This window comes from Equus caballus, chromosome 27, assembly GCF_041296265.1.
Source record: "Equus caballus isolate H_3958 breed thoroughbred chromosome 27, TB-T2T, whole genome shotgun sequence".
In the NCBI taxonomy this organism is placed as follows: Eukaryota; Metazoa; Chordata; class Mammalia; order Perissodactyla; family Equidae; genus Equus; species Equus caballus.
The window spans coordinates 38,413,669-38,433,547 of record NC_091710.1 but is presented as its reverse complement, the minus strand read 5'-3'; the positions used below and the strand labels follow the sequence as shown (position 1 = coordinate 38,433,547).

The window sequence follows — 19,879 nt, the reverse complement described above, 5'->3', positions numbered from 1 at the left end:
AGTAAAAGGTAAAAGTTATAAAATATATCCAATCTCCAACTCAATCAGCATGTCATACTTTTTCTTAAAACACCAGGGGACCATGTTCTAAGCATTCAAATTAAATTCTGCGGGAAACACCATTCGTTTTGTAATGTCATTTTAAATTCTAAGTCCCAGCACACACACTTTCATCGTTCTTCACCTAGTTCATAAGCTCATTTAGTATACAGGTTTTGGAGGACAGGTTTCCCTTTTCTATTAGTAAGTGTGATAATTTAATGACCTCAATTAGAGAAGGGAATAAAAAGGCTCACAAACCTAAAAATAGCTCCATTATCCATCCACACAGAGAAGGTCAGTTTTTCTTTCCACTGTACTAGCAGATATTTAAGTAAGTGGCCATCGATCAGTCTAATGTCTGGCTCTCGTTTTTCATAAATGAAGGGCTGTGGCTTTAAGTAATCGCAGGCTGCCGGTGCCAGAGGCAGAAGCTGCAGCCTCAGCTTCTGTGAGAGAGGCAGCTGAGCAGACGGGAACCTGCAGGACGTGAAGTAAGGCTCACGAGGACCAATGGCACGCCTCCTGATAGAGCTTTGAATGTAGACAGACCTGACTGGTGGGTGGCGTGGCCACCTGTGCACTCCTTGGACGGTGCGGGGGTGGGGGGTGTTGGAGACAGAAGCTGGAAAATGGGCTGCTCCAGCAGCAAAATGTGCCTCTATTCTCCATGTGCAGCAACAAGGGTAATTAGTATTTGTTTATAGTGCTTTTCTGGAAGAATGTCAGGGACTAAGGCAGAGGTTGTCTGGAATGAGAGGGAAATGCTTTGAATGACAAGCAACTCTTGCCTGCAAAGGCTGGTCCCGTGATCTCTGCAATACCGTGACCAAGATGCGGCGGGAGCTCCCCTTGGCTGATCCTAGTGAGGGCATTTTCAGAGAGCTTTGAATTCTGCGTTTTCCTTACTTACACCCTGGTGGTAAGGAATCTGCCTTTTAAGACGCTGTATCTAATTACTGTGCTCGTGTACGTGTGTGGATATGTGTGATTGCTATGAGTTGCTGGTAACTTGGAAATTTCTCTTTTTTTTGCAAGATGGATAATTGCTTTTTTAATACTGAAACAGCTGCCTGGTTTGCTTTGGTTCATTTCTCAAACATCTACTTAGAATCATAGCTGATCCAAAATATAATAGTCCTTAAAAAAGAATGTGTAGCTAAGTGAAATTAATTTTGTCTTTAAAGATTGTTTTTTTCACTGTCACTTTGTAACTTTGTGTCTTCGTTTTAGAAGTAAAGGATTGGCCTTGGAAGTAAACTTTTTTATTTGCAATTATAGGACAAAGTACATATAAGTGCATATGTTCAGGACATTAAATATTTATCTTAAACTGAGTAGACCTTTATTGCCCTTGGAGGAGGAGAATGCATTACGTCTTAAGTACACTATGCATTAGCTGAAAGGTTCCGCGGATCAGCAATGAAACCTGGCTCAAAGTAAATATTTTTAAATGGGCCATTCAGTGCCTCAAACGAGAGTTTCACGAGGACCTGAGAAAAACATGAATTTCCCTGACAACTAAGGGACATCTGTGTTTTTTTAACAACACAAACTGTTAGCCTAAATGATTCATATCTTGTCGTCTCAATTGATTCTGAGGCTCCTGTTCTTGCTGATAACGAATGTGTGCGTTATTGAAAGGGACCCTCTTAAAAACATTAGTAACTTGATGTGTGTTTTCCGCAGCGGGAGGAAGCACTGAAACAGCACAAAACCCTGTCTCAAGAACTTGTTAACCTCCGGGGAGAGCTAGGTAAGAGCTTTTTTTTTAAGTTTTATGGGACAAGGGGAGAATTGGAAAATTTGGTTTTCCTCTCTGCATTGTGGCTGGAGTTGCATGCTGGCAGTTGTTCCCTGCCCCATGCTGGTATCTGTGCAAACACTTACTATCGACCTTTCTTTTGAATCTTGGCAGCTTGACCTCAAGTTCACAGAATTCCTGGCACTGATCTGACTAAGCCTAACAGAGCTTCTGTTGACCAGAACATTTCTCTTCCTGAAGAAAGGGCCAGAGTGATTTTTGTAATGATGTGGATTCCTGTTAAATAATTCCATCATATTGTTTTCTGAACCACTTTTCATATTAAAGAGTGGTGAGAAATTGCCCTCTCTGATAACAGGAAGTACGTTATACTTCTTTGGGGTGGATTGGGGCAGTGAGTATGAAGTTAGAAGGATGCTGTGTATAGGGGTACCCTGTCTGAAGAAGGCACATTCTGTGCTAATCTTATAGTTTGGGGCTGACGGTGAATAAGGACCCAGTTGCCCAGGAAGCCATGTGCCTCTGATGTCTGTAGCACTCCCCACCCAGTGCTGCTGTTCCCAGGCCGAACTCTATTTGGTTCTTGTCTCTCCTGGAAGAGTCCTCAGGGTTCGTGCAACAGAGACAGCACTGCTCTGCCTGCCTCACCTACGGTGTTGGAGTGAACTGACTGCATTGGGCTCCCCCCATCTGCTGTGGGCAATCAGCCTCCTGCTCAACTGCAGGCAGGTCCGGAGTTGCGCATTGAGAGGCTGAATTCCCTGCCCTCTGCAGTTTTCCACGTATGCTGAGAGTCTGCACTTAAAGTGTGTGTAGGGATGTGTATAAATAACACAAAGGCAACAGCCAGAGACAAAAATTGGGTCTCTCTAGTTCTAGGAGAATCTACTCATATTTTTCTTTGGATGAGACCAGACTTTAAACATTGTCCGTATAATTTGCAGGACTTGAACACTCTTAAGTTTTTTTCCCCAGGGCAAAGATCAAATGGCAGGGACTTCTCTCTGCATTACTCTTCCGTTTTCACCTCCCAAAGGGAGGCAGCACCCAACTCCTGGCTGACATCCAGATTCTTAATACCTAGCTGGGCATCGTTTTCTCCTGACCTTATTGTAGGCTATGGCAATGAAGAACTCCTTATAGAAAAGTAATTTTAAGGCAGATGGAACTTCAGGACCCCAAAGACTTGAGAGTTTTAAGGAAACAGTTGAAGGAAACCACAGCTGAGAAACAGCCCAGCTCTCAGAGACTTTTAAGGCTTCCTGCCATGTTACTGAACTTGACTACTGCCCTTTTGATTACCCAAATGACCACCTTTAATTGGCTTTTGTCTGTGCCTTAAATAATGGAATGGACGTAGAGTTAGATGATCAGGAAAGAGGTCTTTGTGTGTTTCAGAGTTCATTATAACCCAGTGGAAGTGGAGATGAGCCTTGCGGTGGCTCACGTTTCAGCCTCTCCCAAGACAAGGCAGAAACGCTGATGGAACACTGGTCTCATTCACTTGCTGGAATGGGGTTCCTCTGTTTACCTTTTAGTCGATGGCACAATTAAGTGATTTAAGTTGGGACCCAGGTACTCAGCACCTCCAGTTAGTCACACAGCCTGACAGGAAATAGCCGTTAACAGTTTGTATTCACTCTCACCTTTCCATTGGAGATAAGGAGAGTGTGCCCTGGTTTGCTTTTACTTACACTGTTGGCCTGTCCATTATCATTCAGTCACCCAAGGTTAGATCTGTAAAGAATGTGTCATTATTGCTGTTGAATGGGGTAGAATTGCTCAAGTAAGAGCGTGAAGCTTTTTGGGAAGGGTTTTGGTTCTGCGAGGGGAAAGAAGAGAAGGCTTTAAATAGTTCTTCTATGAAACTGTCCAGGAAAAATGCTCTTGAAGCTGCCAGTTTGATTGTTTGTAACATGAGCTAAGATGGAAAAAAAGTTAGTTTACAAAGCAAAGTTTAAAACTCGGTTTTGAAATTTGAGGCAGTGGTGCAAAGTGGTTAGACTGTGTTGTCATACCATCCAGATTCAAATCTTTGGCAGCTGGGTGACCTAGGGCAGGCCACATTTCGTGTCTTCTGTCCCAATTTCATTCTCTGTAAAATGGCAGTGATAACTGTCTGCCGCAAGGGTGGTCATGAGGATTACATGAGGTAAGGCGTCGTAAAGCATCTGGCACCAAGTGTTGACTACTATTAAGTAGTATTAAGATGTGTACAGTTTGCAGCTGTGTAGTAGGATTACTTGAGGTAACATGAGGTGTCACATGAGGTAAGGTGTTGTAAAGCGTCCAGCACCAGGTGTTGAGAACTAGTAAATAGCATTAAGATCTGTGCAGTTTACAGCTGTGTGGTAACCACATCTGCTATTTTAGAAGGGCATAGACTATACTGCAGAAAGGAATTGTAATTAGACTAAATATTATTAGAAACCCCTCGTGGCAGGCTGTTTTTCTCTTCAGACTCAAATGGAAGCAAGACGTGATGGATCCCCTCCTGATAGGGCGGAAGGGCTTGGGTTTTGGAGTCCCATAGTCTAGGTTTTTGTCCATCTGCTCCTAGTTAGAAGTTACCTAACTCTCTCAGAGTACATTTCCTCACTGGTGATATGAAGTTAATATGTATTTTGCTGAACTCTTGTGGAACTTGAACAACATGGTAATATACATGAAGCAGTAGCATAGTACCTGGTCCATCACAGGCAACTCAAGAAGAGAGAGCTGCCACCAGCACCATCGTCTAAGTGTCCACCTTTCTCCTCTGAAATATGGGGGATCATTAGTGTCACTCTCCCACTGGGTAATTTTTCTTTACCTTCTCTATGAAATTTGAGGCAAGACTCCCAAACTACTAATAACTGCAAAGAACAACGGACAACACATAAACTCAGGAGCACTAAAACCCAAGTAGAGTCTGCGCTATTGACCTGAATCCAGCTGCCTCCCACTGTGCCCTCCACTGACTGACTTTCCCATTGACATCTCACTTTTGCTGACAAGTGTCCTCTACGGCCCAGTTATCCCAACTTGCCTCCAGTGCTCGGCCTGCGTGTCCCTGCCATCTGAGCCACACCCCCTTTGTGGAATGATTTATCATTTGCTTCTGCAACAGCTCTCAAAAACCCCCTCTCAGTGTCCTCAGAGCAAAACCGTGAGGCTTCCCTCGCTCCAGTGAGTCCTTCATACTCACATTCGTGTGTTTATTATATCTTGTATTTTCCTGTTGTCTTCAGATAGTAAATCCTTAACTGCAAAGGTTCTTTCCTGCTTCCTGTGCAAAAAGTATATATATATATAATATGCTTCCCATTTTCATGGATGATTGATAAATATTTATGGGTATTTGGAGTTTTAAAGTTTCTTTAAGCACAATGTGTGAAAATTAATAAAAATTGTGAAGTGAGAGGAAAATAGCCCATAGCTCCATGACACTGGTATAATTTATTTTTTTGCCATACCCTTGTCTTTGTTTACATGGTATATACAACTTTGTACTTTCGTTATTTTAAGGTATAATTTAATTATAATTTACATACAGTAGAATGCTTATTGTTCCATCGGTTTTGACAAACACATATGCTCATGTAACCTACGATTTTATCAGGGTATAAAAGATTTCTGTCATCCCAGAAAATACCCTCAAGCCCCTTTCCAGTACACCCCTCTTGCCCTCGAAGCAAACGGTGATCTGATTTTTATCACCATGGGTTAGTTTTGTCTATTCTAGAATTTCATATAAATGGAAGCATACAGTATGTCCTTTTTGTGTCTGGCTTCTTTCACACAGCATAATGTTTTTGAGATTCACCCGTGTTATTTTGTGCATACTCTGATCTTGTAAGCTTATGTCAAGCATTTTTCTATATTGCTTCATAATCTTCATTCTGGTCCTGTTTAATGACTATGGGCAAGTCTGTTGAGTGGATGTAGCATAATTTCACCTACCCCTTAAATAGTGTTGTAGAATGGTGAGGGTTTCATTGTCAGCTGTCTTCCCATCCATCCCCATGGCTGCAGCTACAGCCTGTAGGGTGATGACTCCAGGTTTGTTTTTCTAGTCCTCTCCTTCCCAAGCTGCAGATGCAGTTTCCCTGGTGAGGAACTGCCTCCAGGTGAGCCAGTCCAGGGTAATCAGCCCTTCCTGACTCCGGGCCCCTTGCCTCCTGAACCCTCTGCAGCGTCTCCTCAGTCACACCTCTTCCTCAAAGTCTGTTCCTCAGCTTCACTTAGCACCCAAGCTAACGACTGAGGTCGCACTCCTTTTCCTCCATCCTGCACGTGCATACCAGTCTGCGCTCTAAACATCGCTCAGCTCCGTCCCTCCTCAGCATTCTGGCTGCTGCTCTTCTAATTTAAGCTCCATCGTTTCTTACCTAGAATACATTCCGATGGCCACCCAACAGGTCACCTTGCCTCGAAGCCCACTTCTCTCCTCTCCACATGCTATCAGGATGGTACTTATAATAAATCTCACATGTATCCTCTACTGGACATTTTTAACAAACATAAACGACTCCATTTTGACTTTGGGGAAGAGTCCAAACATACTAAAGCCACCATGTATGACTTGACCATACCCTTCCAGTCCCCCTTCACGATGTGTGGACCCAGTCACCTTGCTTCGCACCTTCTTCCCCCTCTCCTGGTCCCAGCCACGGGTGCCTTCGTACCTCTTTGGCACCTCTTTGACACACATCGTCCTCTCTGCCTGGAACGTGCTCTCCTCTCTCCACTATCTTTCTATTTTTTGCCTTGCAAGCTCCTTCTCATTTACTGATTTTTTAAGTCCTAGCTAAAATATCTTGTCATTGGTTGAGTTTTGCCCGAATCTTTCAAGCCAGTTAATTGCACCTTCTACTATGCGCTTCTCTAGGTCTTTGTTCTTGTAGTTACCTGTTCATAGAGCTCTTCTCACAGTCCAGACGTGTGAGTGCTTCAAGGACAAGGCCAGTTCCTCCTTCATCTCTGTAGCTCTACCAACTAACACATTGTGCCTGGTGCTTAGTAATTCGATGATTGAATGAGGACGGTCTCTAGGGAAAGTCACTTTTATCCTTATAATATGCTAATAATCATTTTTGTGCACAAATATTTTCCTATAAACTGTTTTAAAAGAACATGTGGGAATGAATAATAATAAAGTAAGGTGAGCTCTCATTCTCTTAGAAACATTTTATATTATGTCTGAAAATCCCAATTAATCAGATCATTTTGAAAGTGTTAGCCCTTGAAATAGATTACAGTTCCATTCCTCAGCAAACATTCATACATGTGTCGTTCTGATTTTTTCTAGAGCCGTGTTGGATCCAAACTGGCGTAATAGAGGGCCATAATGATGATCTTTTGGGGTTCCTATTTTTTATTAATGTTAATCATCGGGATCACATTTTTTCCTCTTAATTAATGATGGAAAGATAGTTTGTATTTCGAAATTATTTTTTAGCCATCAAAATTTAATAGCCAACTCGCATCATTTTATACATTTGTCCCGATTGTTTCTATTTCATGACACAGATGGGATTTTAACCATTAATTCACTAAAAATTCTAGGAATGATAATAATTATCTAAAAGGCTAGCTGATTTTGCCCTCTGTGTGTAAAAATTAGGAGATGGGTATGAGTATTTATTAATAAATATTTAATATTTATTAAGTGCCTACTCTTAACAGCAATGTTCAGCTCTAAGTCTACTGGTTTGCGTTTTATTAAAAAAAATTTTAGGCTGATATTAAGTAACTTTCTAAGGTCAAACAGCAAGAAAGCAGAACACTGGATAAGAACCCAGGATGGCTAGACCACCAACTCCTGTTAATCACAGCAGGGGAAGCATGATGAAACTATTTGAAAGGTTGGAAAATCATTTGAGATAAACAGTGGTTTGCATTGATAACTACTTTTGGAATCTGTTTATTCGAGTCAAGAGCTCAAGAAGTATTGTTAGATTAAAATATGTCTTGTTATTATCTGCTAGGGGAAAGTGACTTGGCTCTGCCAAAAGCATTGTACACTATGTCTAATCAACACTAAACTGGTGTCTGGGAACTTGAGGACCTCACCCCTTGTGGGATTCGTTCCCTCTTTCTCTAGTTTTGCCTATAGTTGTGGTTTAACAAGGCTGTGTATTTAAAGTAATTTTAAAACTCTGTACAGTTAAGTGACTCTTGAGATGCAGAATCCCAGAAGTGATTTTTGAAGTGGGCTTTAATGAAAAATCTATCTATTAATATAATGAAAACCAACCATATACCAGAACACAATTCTTTTTTTTTTTTTTTCCTGAGGAAGATTAGCCCTGAGCTAACTGCTGCTAATCCTCCTCTATTTGCTGAGGAAGATTGGCCCTGAGCTAACATCCATGCCCATCTTCCTCTACTTTATATGTGGGACGCCTACCACAGCATGGCGTGCCAAGCGGTGCCATGCCCACACCCGGGATCTGAACTGGCGAACACCGGGCCACCGAGAAGCAGAATATGCGCACTTAACCGCTGTGCCACCGGGCCAGCCCCAAGAACACAATTCTTTCTCCTTCTGAGTCAATTGAAGTTGCAGTTGATACCACCCCAAACTTAGCTCTTTGTTTTCCTATCCATGTCTGTCTGTCGTAGATTTAGGCTTTGGCTGTATCTATAAGCACAAGGCCGGGTTCTTCTGTCTGTACAGTTGCACAGTATTACCGAGGCTGGCTGTTTTCAAAGCCCATTGAGTCTTCTTCCTTTTCCTGCTCCTTGGCCTAACTTCTCCTTGTCCAGTTTTGATATGTTCACTTTTTCCTAATTTGGTGTCATTTGTCTCGAACAGCCATTCTTAAATTTCATTGTGTAATAAACTAGAAATGGTTAAAATGCAGCTTCCCAGTTCTGACTCAGGTGGCTTGGGATGGAGTCCAGGAATGCACTTTTAATGATCATCTGGGTGATTCTGGACTACACTTTGACACCGCACTAACTGTCCAGAATGTTGTTTCTTTCATGTAGAAAAGTATACACGGGTCAAGTAAGCCCAGAAAATAGCGAATAGCTCCAAGTGCATTGAGTCCGTTCTTGTACAGAGGCTTCCAAATTTGATGCATCCCCACAACTCGTACCTGCCCTTTTGAACCCTGCTCCCTAAAAATGAATCATCAGGGAGAAGGAGAGGCAGAATAGTATCTGCCTCAAAAATCACCTTTTTATTCACATTAAATTTATTCTTTTGATTGAAACGTGATCTCCTTAGAGGCTTATCTCATTTTTCTCAAGCCTGGAGCTTAGAACACCATGTCAGTTATTCAGCCAGACTCTCATCTCTGATCCACTTTCATTCCTAAGTGTTTTCGTTGGTCGGTGGGCTGTTTGCTGCTGTGATTACGAGAGCATCTGTTTTGCGGCATGTTGTTGGCCAGTGAGTAAGCTGGAAAACAGCAAAGCCTTTTCAGACTTTTATTGGCAGGGAAAGCTTGAGGCTCTGTGGAAGCCCAGCCAGGACCTGTGTTCTAAGGTCGGCTGACTGGGCCAGATCATCGTCCCACATGCAAATGAGATTTTGTCAGGGCCAGGGCCATCCTGGTGGCGGTGGGTGTAGTGCTTAAGTCTGCGGGTTCCTCTTCAGTGGCCCAGGGATCACAAGTTCAGATCCTGGGTACAGACCTACATACCACTCATTAACCCATGCTGTGGTGGTGTCCCACATACAAAATAGAGGAAGATTGGCATGGATGTTAGCTCAGGGCCAATTCTCCTCACCAAAAAAAACAAAAACAGAAACAAAAAAACTTATCAGGACTAATCAGTGTAGGGGAAAATAGTTATTTTTTACCTGTCTTATTTTGCAGTCCTTCCAGCTTCCACAAAAGAATTAAGCCCTAATACCCTGACACGTCCATTATTATGTATGAATTAACTTCTCCCTATGCATCTCAAGTTGGGAAAATAGCCACTCAGGTCAGGTTCAGTGTTCTGTGCTATAGAACCTACAGTGAGAAAGGCTGAGCAGATGGAGTTCTACACCCAATCCTGCCACTTCAGTTCCCTCTCTAGTAAAATGAGATTTAAGTTGTATTATTTTATTAACTCAAAGCATTATTATATTACATGAAATAATAAAGGCGAGAGCACTTTGTAAAGTATGAACTGAGTTTTGGAGGTAAGGTGGTATTATTTATGGGAGAAGTGACTTGACAGTGCAGGCGTTTTGTAAAAGTAAATTCCTAATAAGTTAGGATTAGTGGAAGGCTTTGAAATCAGTTCATGCCAATTCATATAATTGCGATATATATGCTAATTAGTATAATTCCATATAATTTAAAGAGCAATCAGAAAGCCATTTGTAGCTAATTTTGAAATTTAGAAAAAGACCTTTGGCTACCGCAGGTCTGCCCAATTTCTTGGTCATGTGAAGAAGTGGTACCTTTTGGGAAGTGAAACCTGGGACTGTTACAAGTTGATGATCATCCCACAGAGAGTCCATGAAGACTCACTCTACAGAATATAACACTGTCTGTTTGACTTGATCCTCACCAGACTGTGAGGTTAGCAGAGCAGCTGGTTTTTATTCCTGCCTTTGCATGTCAGGAAACTGATCTGTGGAAGGCTGGAAATGCCTGTTGTCGGTTAGTCTAGTCCCCATACTTTTGTTGTTTCTTTGTAGGCTACTGCCTCTCCACAAAGTAGCAATTTGCTTTTAAAATATGTCTTCTTGGTTACTTTGTTCAGTTATATTACTATCTCGAATTTTAAACAAGGTAGAGAGTAACCAACAGTCACTTGCCCTGGGAATGTGTCATGACGGGATTTCCCTGGGTAGGATAATATTATGAAAGAATCACCCTACTGCAGGAGAACATAGTGCCCGCATTCATGCTTCCAGAGCTGGGGTGCAGGAGAAGTAATATCAGATGGATATTTGTTCCCCATCCTTTCATACACAGTTGGCAACGTTTTATGTAGGCTGTTCTGCACCCTTCTTTTTCACCTGAGATTTCTCAAAGACCAATATTAAGGAACTTCCTCAGTCTTTTTTTTTTTTCCTAGCAGCTGTAAAATTATTTTATCTTTTGGAAAGTATTCCATTATATAGATACAGCATAATTTAACTAGTTCCTTTTGGATGGACATTAGGTTGTTTCTGATGTTTTGCTCTTATAAAAATGTTCCAGTGGATAGCTTCATATGTCCCTCGTTTTATGTGTGTGGGAGTATATCTGTAAGATAAATTCTTATTAGTGGAATTGCTGGGTCAAGGAATATGCAGAGAAAACATCAGACAAGCCCAAATTGAAGGATGTTCTATAAAATTCTCAACTCTTCAAAATTGTCAAGATTATGAAAAACAAGAAAAGAAAAAGGGCAAACTCACAGACCTGAGAAGACTAAGAAGACCTAAGATCTAAATGCAGTGCGCTATCTTGGGTTGGATCCTGAAACAAAAACAAATGGACAAAGTTTGGAGTTTAGTTAGTAATAATGTACCAATGCTGATTTCTTTGTTTTGCAAATGTCCCGTGGAAATCCATGATGCTAACATTAGGGGAGGCTGGGTGAGGGGTATCTGGGAACTCTCTCTTCTATCCTTGCAACTTTTCTGAAGATCTAAAATTATTCTAAAGTAAAATTTATTCTTAAAAAAAAAAAGAGCGTTAGTGGAAAAACTGCTAATGGTATTGTTGCAATGTGAAAACCTTAGCGTTGATGAATGTTGCATGGTTATGTAAGATGATAACATTTGGGGAAGCTAAGTGAAGAGTCTACAGGAACTCTTTATACTATCTTTGTACCTTTTCTATAAATGTAAAATTATTCCACAATTAAAATTTTTTTTAGAAAAAAAAGATGTTTACCCTGAGAAGTGTGTGCTCTTGAAGAAAAGAGTGAAAGTGCTCAGAACTAAGATCGGGCGTCTGACTTCCCAGGCAGCCAGGGAAAGCTGGGACCTAAAGCAGGCAAGCAAAGCCGGATGCAGGCGTGCCATTGTCCTCATGGAAGGTGCAGAGAAGGGGAGCTCTGCTCCAGGAAGGGTTGGCACCCGCAGCAGGCCTGATGGAAGCATCTAGAGAAAGTGTGTGTGTCCAGTGGGGAAACGAAGTCATAGTCTTCTCCTGTTTATCTTTTCTTTCCATCACAATCTCTTCTATAGCATCATGAAAATTTGCACGACCTTTCAGGTGACCTACCTCCCCAGTTTTCCTTTTCCTTTTCATTTCTATATTTTATGTCCAACTTGGATAAAATCACCTGGAAGTTGGGAAAATCCTATTGCATGTAATGTCAAGAACAACAGCAGTAGGAAGTGAAGATTTGGGGTAGATGTGTACCGTAGCACCCTATCCTTGGTGTGTGCGTGTGTATTAATCTTCTTTGGATACCAGACAAGCAATGCTGCTTTCTAGCTGTCACAGTCGGTCGTGGAACCCCAAGCGTCTTTGAGCGCTCTTCAAACGCATTTGAATTGGTGGCCTTTGGCAAAGCTAGTCATAGTAACAGTAACATTTGTTGCATACTCACCCTGGTCAGGCACTGGGCCAGGTGCTTCACGTGTAATATTTTGTTTACTCCTCCAGGTAAGGCGCTAATATTATTGCCATTAAAAAAAATGAGGAAGTGAAGGTTTAGAGAGCTTGAGTAACTTGCTCAAATCGCCTAACAGGTAAATAGTGTGGCTGAGGTTTGAATCTAGGTATTCTGGCTCTGTTTTATGAAGACATTTATTTATGTTCCTGAGAGTTAAAATATTTTTGGTCATCCTATGACATGCTACTCATGCGTGCTACTCGGATGTAAAAATTGAGAAAGCTCTGCATCTTTTCAAAAGAACAGTGACATCTTAGGGACATGGTTGTGTACTGGTTTTCTCTGTAAACAGTACACTTATTATCAATCACCAAAAGGAAAGTAGTCTCAATGAGATGGAAATAAAAATTTGACCTGTGCCTCCTGGCAGAGGCTTCCAGGACCGATTACATAATGGCTGCAGTGTGGCTCCTCAGGGAAAACGGCTAAAAGACTGGGATGGCTCCAGCTCTCTTTTTCAGAGGTTACATTTGACTGTGACATTGGGCCTTTTCTAGATGTCATCCAAATATTTGAAAAGGAAAAATTTTCAAGCATTTCACCACATCTTCTGGAATACGTTTTCCTTGCTGAGTAATCCATGTTTTAAACAGTCAGGGAGTGTCTCTGTGTTGTTCCTGTTCTGTCATTGGCCCACGATTCTTCTCAGGCCTCGTTCATCCCAGGGGGAAAATATCGACTTCTCATCTGTAACGTCCCTTGTGTTTTAGAGCTGACCTTGTAGATGAGTTGGTATCTTTCCTCCTTAATTCTCAAAACTCAGTCATTTTAAGGTAGATTCCTGGAGATAGATTTTGCAGTTTACCAATATGGGTACAAAAGTTATAATCCATCAGTTCTTCTACAGGCAGTGGGCTTTTGCTGCCCTTCATCACAGACACGTTTTTAAAAATCGACCAATGGAATGATTAAAACAAGGACAAAAGGACTTCTACTACTGTGTGGATTTTGTATTTGTGCAATAACTTCTTGAAAATAGTGTCACTGTGCAAAAACTCGTTGCTTACTTAGTCCAAATTCTGAAAGATTTTATGTTTGGCTTTGGCTTTGTTAGGTGTCTGATCCATTGACTAAAAGTGAGTGGAATTCTGGAGAAAACGCAAGGAAGAGATGAGACTGAGAGAGGAGTAAGAGCCAGCCAGCACAGGTGGCCTTAGAAGTCTGTCCTAAACTGTAATAAGTACAAGGAAAGGTTCATGACTAAAACGGTGGGGTGACGTCCCCGCTCCTTCCCACAGAGCATGTCCAGCCGACAGGAGCACTCTGAGAACCCTGATCTGACATTTACGTGTGTGTCCTTTAAAAAAACATTTCATGAATCTTTATGCCAAATGCATGTTTCCTCAGGAGCCCAGGCCAGTGAATTCAAAGTAAAGCCATTTGTGTGAGAGATCACTTCAGCCCAGCTGTTCTCGGCACAGCATCCCACGGCCAGGACCCAGAGCAAAGGTCTGTGCACAGCTGCAGGCTGATGTCACCGTCTGGGCCGGGCCTGTTGTACTAACAGCAGGAAGCCACCCGCTCCCCCATCTCACCCCTTCTTCTCCTTTCCCTCCCCTCCCCTCTGTCCTCCCTTCACCTCGCTCACAGTGGCCAACAAAACTGAACACTATTTCAGCTTGTTAGGGTTTTTTTTAAACAGAGAAAGCCCCCCATCCAGTGGCTAATGTGAGAAGATTTTCATATATCCTATTTGATTTTTAAGGCTGATGCACTGTAATTATCCATTCGAACTGACGGTTGTTTGATTACAGGCGGATGTGTTCAGTTTGGCAGGTGCAGCATACTGTCAACTTCCACATAGAAGTTCTTCGAGTTTTTGGTTCTCTTAGGTGTTTCTGTCTCTGAAATGAGCATTCAGACGGGCCAGATCACATTATTACTTTGTTTTTTTTAATGTTGCTGATGTGTGAAGTTCCAAGTGAATTATTTCTCTGACCAGAAAACTATTTGATGCCTTGATTAACAGCTTGCAAAATATTTTTCTATTGCCTCCTTTCCTATAGAGTTCCCATACGGAGTTCACACAAGGAGGCTTGCGGCTCCATCATTTTATTTGTGTACTTTGGACAGTTAGTTAGTGGAAGCTAATGTATTTACTTGTTTGACTGACATTTGCCTTCTTGAATCATTTTTGTCTCCTTTGATAAATATTTAGAGCAATAAAAAGGAAAAGTGAGGAGGGTGTTCTCTAGCAACCAGCATAGCCATTATCTTTTGCTAAATTCTTTTAAAGAAAAAAATAACTTACAAAATTTAGTCCCAAAGGACTGAATTGTCATTGGTATCCCATTTGTTGGCCTCTAAAATCTGGCCTCCATCTACCTTTTTGGGTCTTATCTTCAGCTTTTCTCCCTTTTGAATGTTGTAGTCTGCAAGACGCACTGCAGTCTCCCACCATTGCTCATGGTGGAATACGGTTTTTACCCAATGTCAGAATTGTATTTATATCACATGGTTCAATTTTTACATCTGCTGACCAAATTCAAACCACAGTGAGATACCACTTCACACCCATTAGGATGGCTATTATAACAAAAAGAAAAATTTTGGTGAGGATGTGGAGAAATTGGAACCCTTGCATACTGTTGGTGGGAATGTAAAATGATTCAGCCATTATGGAAAACAAGGTGGCGGTTTCTCAAATAATAATAGAATTACCATATGATCCAGCAGTTCCACTTCTAACTATATACCCAAAAGAATTGAAAGCAGGGACTTGAACAGGTATTTGTATACTCATGTTCATAGCAGTAGCATTCACAATAGCCAAAAGGTGGAAGCAACCCAAGTGTCCATCAGCAGATGAATGGGTAAACAAAATGTGGTATGTCCGATCCTTTAAGAAGGAAGGAAATTCTGACATGCTGCAACATGGATGAACCTTTAAGATATTGTGCTGAGTGAAATAAGCCAGTCACAAAAGGACAAATTCTATATGATTCCATTTATATAAGGTACTTAAGAGTAATCAAAGTCATAGAGACAGAAAGTAGAGTGGTGATTGCCAGTGGCCAAGGAGGGGGGGAAATGGGAGTTATTGTTTAATTAATAGGAAATTTCAGTTTGGGCAAAAAGTTCTGGAGATGGATGATGGTGATGGTTGCACCCCAGTCTGAATGTACTTAATGCCACAGAACTCTACACTTAAATGATTAAAATGATGTTTTATGTTATGTATATTTTATCACAATTTAAAAAAATTTTCTTTTTGATCTGCCGACCAGACCTTCCGTACCACCCTAGCCACATGTAACCTACCTTGAGTGCCATCCACTGGGTCCTTAGGTACTGCCCAGTATTGTTGCTTCTCACACATGCATGTCTTGTCGGCTAGACCATGGGCCCCCCAAGGAGAGGCTGCATCTTGTTTCTCACTAGTTCTGTCACAAGAGGCAGCTGGGTAGGGTGCGAGGAGCACAGACTTTGGGTGCAGACAGAATCAGAATACAAACCGTTTACTGCAATCCAGTCCTCCACCTCTTGCTTCACTGTGTGCCCATGGGCAAATTATTTGCCCTTTCAGTTGTTTTCCTCCTTTAATCCTTTAGTGATAAGGTTCTCACAGGACTTCTGTGAGCGTTGATGAGATGACATGCCAGTCGTTGAGATTCTGGGCCAGTCATCATATAGTAGTTCTATTTTTTGTCATTTCTATATGGCCCGTTTTACCTCTGATAGAATACTGATATGGGATGAGTGACTGGTATTTCTACTGCTAACTGGCCTAGTCCCAAGAAAACAAGTCTGTCATTGCCAGAAATTCGTCCCAGGAAAGAGCCCATTTCGTGTTACTTAGGTAGAATAACCATTGATCTAAACAGTCCTCTTCTCTGCCCTGAAACAGTCATTTTTCCTTCCACAACTCCAGAAATACATATGTATTTCTGGAATATTCCTTACCAAAAGCGAGGTAAGGATTAATTTAACCGACTTACCAGTACCGGTTTTATGTTAGTCCATGGTCACGCTGGGATGTTAAGAACGTGCCGCCTCCTGACAGACACATAGCGCCCCTCTGAGCCGTATTTAACATCAGTGTAGGAAGGCCGGAGAAGTCCAAAGTCAAGCTTCCTGGGAAATGAGAGGGGTCTTCCAGGATTTATTACAGTGTGTGCTAGGATGTATTGTGTGTGAGTTGTGCCCGGCTGATGAGTGGAGTAAGTTGCCGCTGGGATCCGAACCCGCGAACCTGGGCCGCGGAAGCGGATCGTGTTAGTGATTCTGTTTTTGGTAGCCGTGGTGAAGAGGTAGGATGCTCTGATTTTAAATTATGTCGATCAAATTACGTTGCCCTTTTAAAATGTTAACTTTTCGATGTATTCATATTATATTGTAGCTTTTAAAGTGTGTTTTTTCTAAAGTCTGTATGCTCTGGTGATTTGGGTTGAATATGTTCTAACATTTTGTTTTTATTACTGTATTTTTCGAAATAATGAGTTGAAATCATCTCAAATTAAGTACAAGCTTAAAATCCATTGGTTTCTTCTCTCTGATCTTCCCAGTTCCTTCTGTGTCTGAGCCTCTCCCTACTAGGGGGTGGTCCTTAGAGACGCCTCGGCCAATCAAAGCCTCCTGTCCTTATGGACCCTGCACTGATTGGTCACTTCTCTTGGGAGCCTGGCTCTTCTCAAGTATGTTTCTTGTGTCTTGCTAGACAGGTGTGGTTTTTTGTTTTTTTTTTTTTTTTGCTGCCAGAGACCATTTCCTCTTGTTCCTTGTTACTGTTCACTTCTACACCATTATGTTTGGAAATCTAGTCACGCAAGGGCAGAGTACTCTTGAGAGTACTGTGTTTATACTTCCAGAGTCATCACAGCTGTGTGTAAATGTTATGAATTTAGGACATCCAGCAGGTTAAATGTCATCTCCCCTTTTCATTTTCATGTCTCTTCAGTCACTGCTTCAACCACCTGTGAGAAATTAGAAAAAGCCAGGAACGAGTTGCAAATAGCTTATGAAGGATTTGTCCAGAAGCTAAACCAGCAGCACCAGACTGATCTCACAGAGCTGGAGAACCGGCTGAAAGAATTTTACACCGGGGAGTGTGAAAAGCTTCAGAACATTTACATTGAGGAAGCAGAGAAGTACCAAAGCCAGCTGCAAGAGCAGGTCTGTGCTTTTGGGAGCCGAGCATGGTCTTGGTCATGGCCACTTATTTGAAATCTAACTGCTGTTGGTGGTGAACTTCCTTCGATGAACTCCTCTTCGTTGAACATCCATTGATGAACTTCTTTTTGTTTTTTAGTTAAATAAGTGAAAAGATTTTTTTCTTAAGATAAAAGCAATGTACATAGGTTGAGCAAAAGAGGGGGAGAAAAAAAGTAAGAAAAGATAAAATTAGAAACAACCCTTTATCCTACTCCCTAGGAATAATCCCTTTGTGAGCATTCTGGCATTTTGTGGCTAAGCCATTGGTTTGCATTTCTTCTTTTTTAAAATAGCGCTTGTTTAATAACCCATATTTCTCACTTCATAGTATACCATAAGCCTCTCTTTAATTTTCTTGCTCCCTTTTAAAGTCAGTTTTTCATTCAGCAAATATTTACAGAGCACCTACTATATGCCAGGCACGTGCTAGGGACTGAGGATATGGAAGCCAAAGTGACAGGCGTGGAGCTTAAGTGGTCCTGTCCCCGTGGAACCTAATCCTCATTGCTCATGATGGACTCTGCCATTTCCATCCTCGAACCCTGGAGAACTTGTGTGTTTGGTTCCTGAGGGGAACGGAGTGGAGAATTGGGAGTGGCCAATCCACGCTGGGTCGTTCCTCACCTGTGTTAGGTAGCCCTTTAATGTGAATGCAAGCTCGTGTGTCAGGTCTCCTACTGTTGCTGCTTATTATTCAACTTGGGACTTTTGATTTTACTGGTAAACTATTGTTTTGTTTTCTTATAGTTTGACAACTTAAATGCTGCCCACGAAACCTCCAAGTTAGAAATTGAAGCTAGCCACTCGGAGAAAGTAGAATTACTGAAGAAGGCCTATGAGACTTCCCTTTCAGGCAAGAATGCTTTTTTTCTATTTAAATAGAAGAAGATCTAATGGAACAGCGTGAGATGTTTTAAAACGGAAATGATTCACGACTTTCTCCTCCAGAGAATAGCGTGTGGTATTCAGTTTCGAGGGTTTTTGGTTTCTTTTTTGCATTGTTCATAGTCAGCAGATGCCCTTTTCCCTAAGGATGGGAATAATTTGTTATAAATGCCAGGCTTTTAGGAAAGAAGATGAACTTTTAAAGAACTGAAAGGCCTTTTCGATACGAGTTGTCCTTTACCGCTTTAGGTCCTGGGAAGTTGAAGGCGTTAGTTTATATCCTGGCCACGGTAAAGGAGCCTCGCTAAGCACTCTTGCTCACGTGAACTCTTGCGCACCAACACTACCGTGACATGTAGGTGGCCCTTGTTGAATAGAGAAAGAATCTTTTATTTCATCGTGATTGGAAGAGTTGAAGGAAAAGAGGAAGAAGCCATTTCTTTCAGAACCTCATTGGCCATGTAGCTGAAGTTGTTACCCTAAACTCATTGCATTCTACAGAGAAGCCTGGGGACAGGGGGCGAGAACGGGGCCGTGTGACCTTTGGCAAAGGTCTTTCTCATCAGAAGAATAGAGTTGTTGTGTGAAGTCAGAGATGATAACATGTAAAAGTGACTGGCTCGGGGTAAACATTTAGTAAGCATTGTTTTCTTCCCTCCTGCTAGAAAGGGGTTTGATTTTAGACTTCTCTTTGGTTCATGAAGAGCAAATGAGAAAGAGCACAGGCACTCCAGACCTGGAGTCTGAAGGCCAGTGTTTGAGGCACCGCTCCTGGGAAGTACACTATGTGTTCCCTAAGGTCTCCTGGCCTCTCAGAGCCTCTGTGCTCTCAGTCATAAAATGGGACTATCTGCCCTACACACCTCAGAGGGCTAATGTGAGAAGAGATAGCTTAATTTATATAAGAGCATCATACAAGTATAGGGTAATGTAGTCGTATTGCTTTGTAATCAACTCTTACATCTGTGCTTTATCAACTCTAGAATACAATGATCTCATAGGATGTTATTGCCTCACAAAATATCACTTCTTTCCAGAAATCAAGAAAAGCCATGAAATGGAAAAGAAATCACTTGAGGATTTGCTTTATGAAAAGCAAGAATCATTAGAAGTAAGTCAATCTCAATAATCACTCCCGCCCCCCCCCCCCCCACCCCCCAAATCACCATCTTTGAGGTGTGTGTGGTTTTGGCACGTTTCTGTGTACATTTGCTATATTTCTGGTGTCTGCTTGTTAACTTACGTTCCACATTCCATTGTTTGTGTTTTAGAAACAAATCAATGATCTGAAGAGTGAAAATGATGCTTTAAATGAAAAGTTGAAATCAGAAGAAGAAAAAAGAATATCAAGAGAGAAAGCCAGTTTAGTAAGTTGTGTGTGCTCCTCCATCACTACTGAATTTTTCCTGTGCTCAGCTGCCTCTTAGAGTCAACAGAGTGTTCAGCAGCTGGAGAAATAATATGGGTTTGGAGTCCTTTTCATATCTTGCAGTG

General features: G+C 41.7%; 1 protein-coding gene across 24 annotated transcripts in view; it reads left to right on the top strand.

Annotated features, from left to right (window-relative positions):
* Nucleotides 1-19,879, top strand: part of MTUS1 (microtubule associated scaffold protein 1) — a 141,897-nt gene that overhangs the window by 113,746 nt on the left and 8,272 nt on the right. For 23 of the 24 annotated variants that reach the window (XM_070252883.1, XM_070252885.1, XM_023630956.2 and 20 more), the window contains 5 exons: nt 1,729-1,795; nt 17,247-17,461; nt 18,248-18,353; nt 19,423-19,496; nt 19,657-19,752. In XM_070252883.1, the coding sequence (XP_070108984.1) occupies nt 1,729-1,795; nt 17,247-17,461; nt 18,248-18,353; nt 19,423-19,496; nt 19,657-19,752 (558 nt within the window). Of the gene's footprint in view, nt 1-360; nt 726-1,728; nt 1,796-17,246; nt 17,462-18,247; nt 18,354-19,422; nt 19,497-19,656; nt 19,753-19,879 lie in introns of those variants that run through there. The other variant, XM_023630959.2, reaches the window with a different exon arrangement.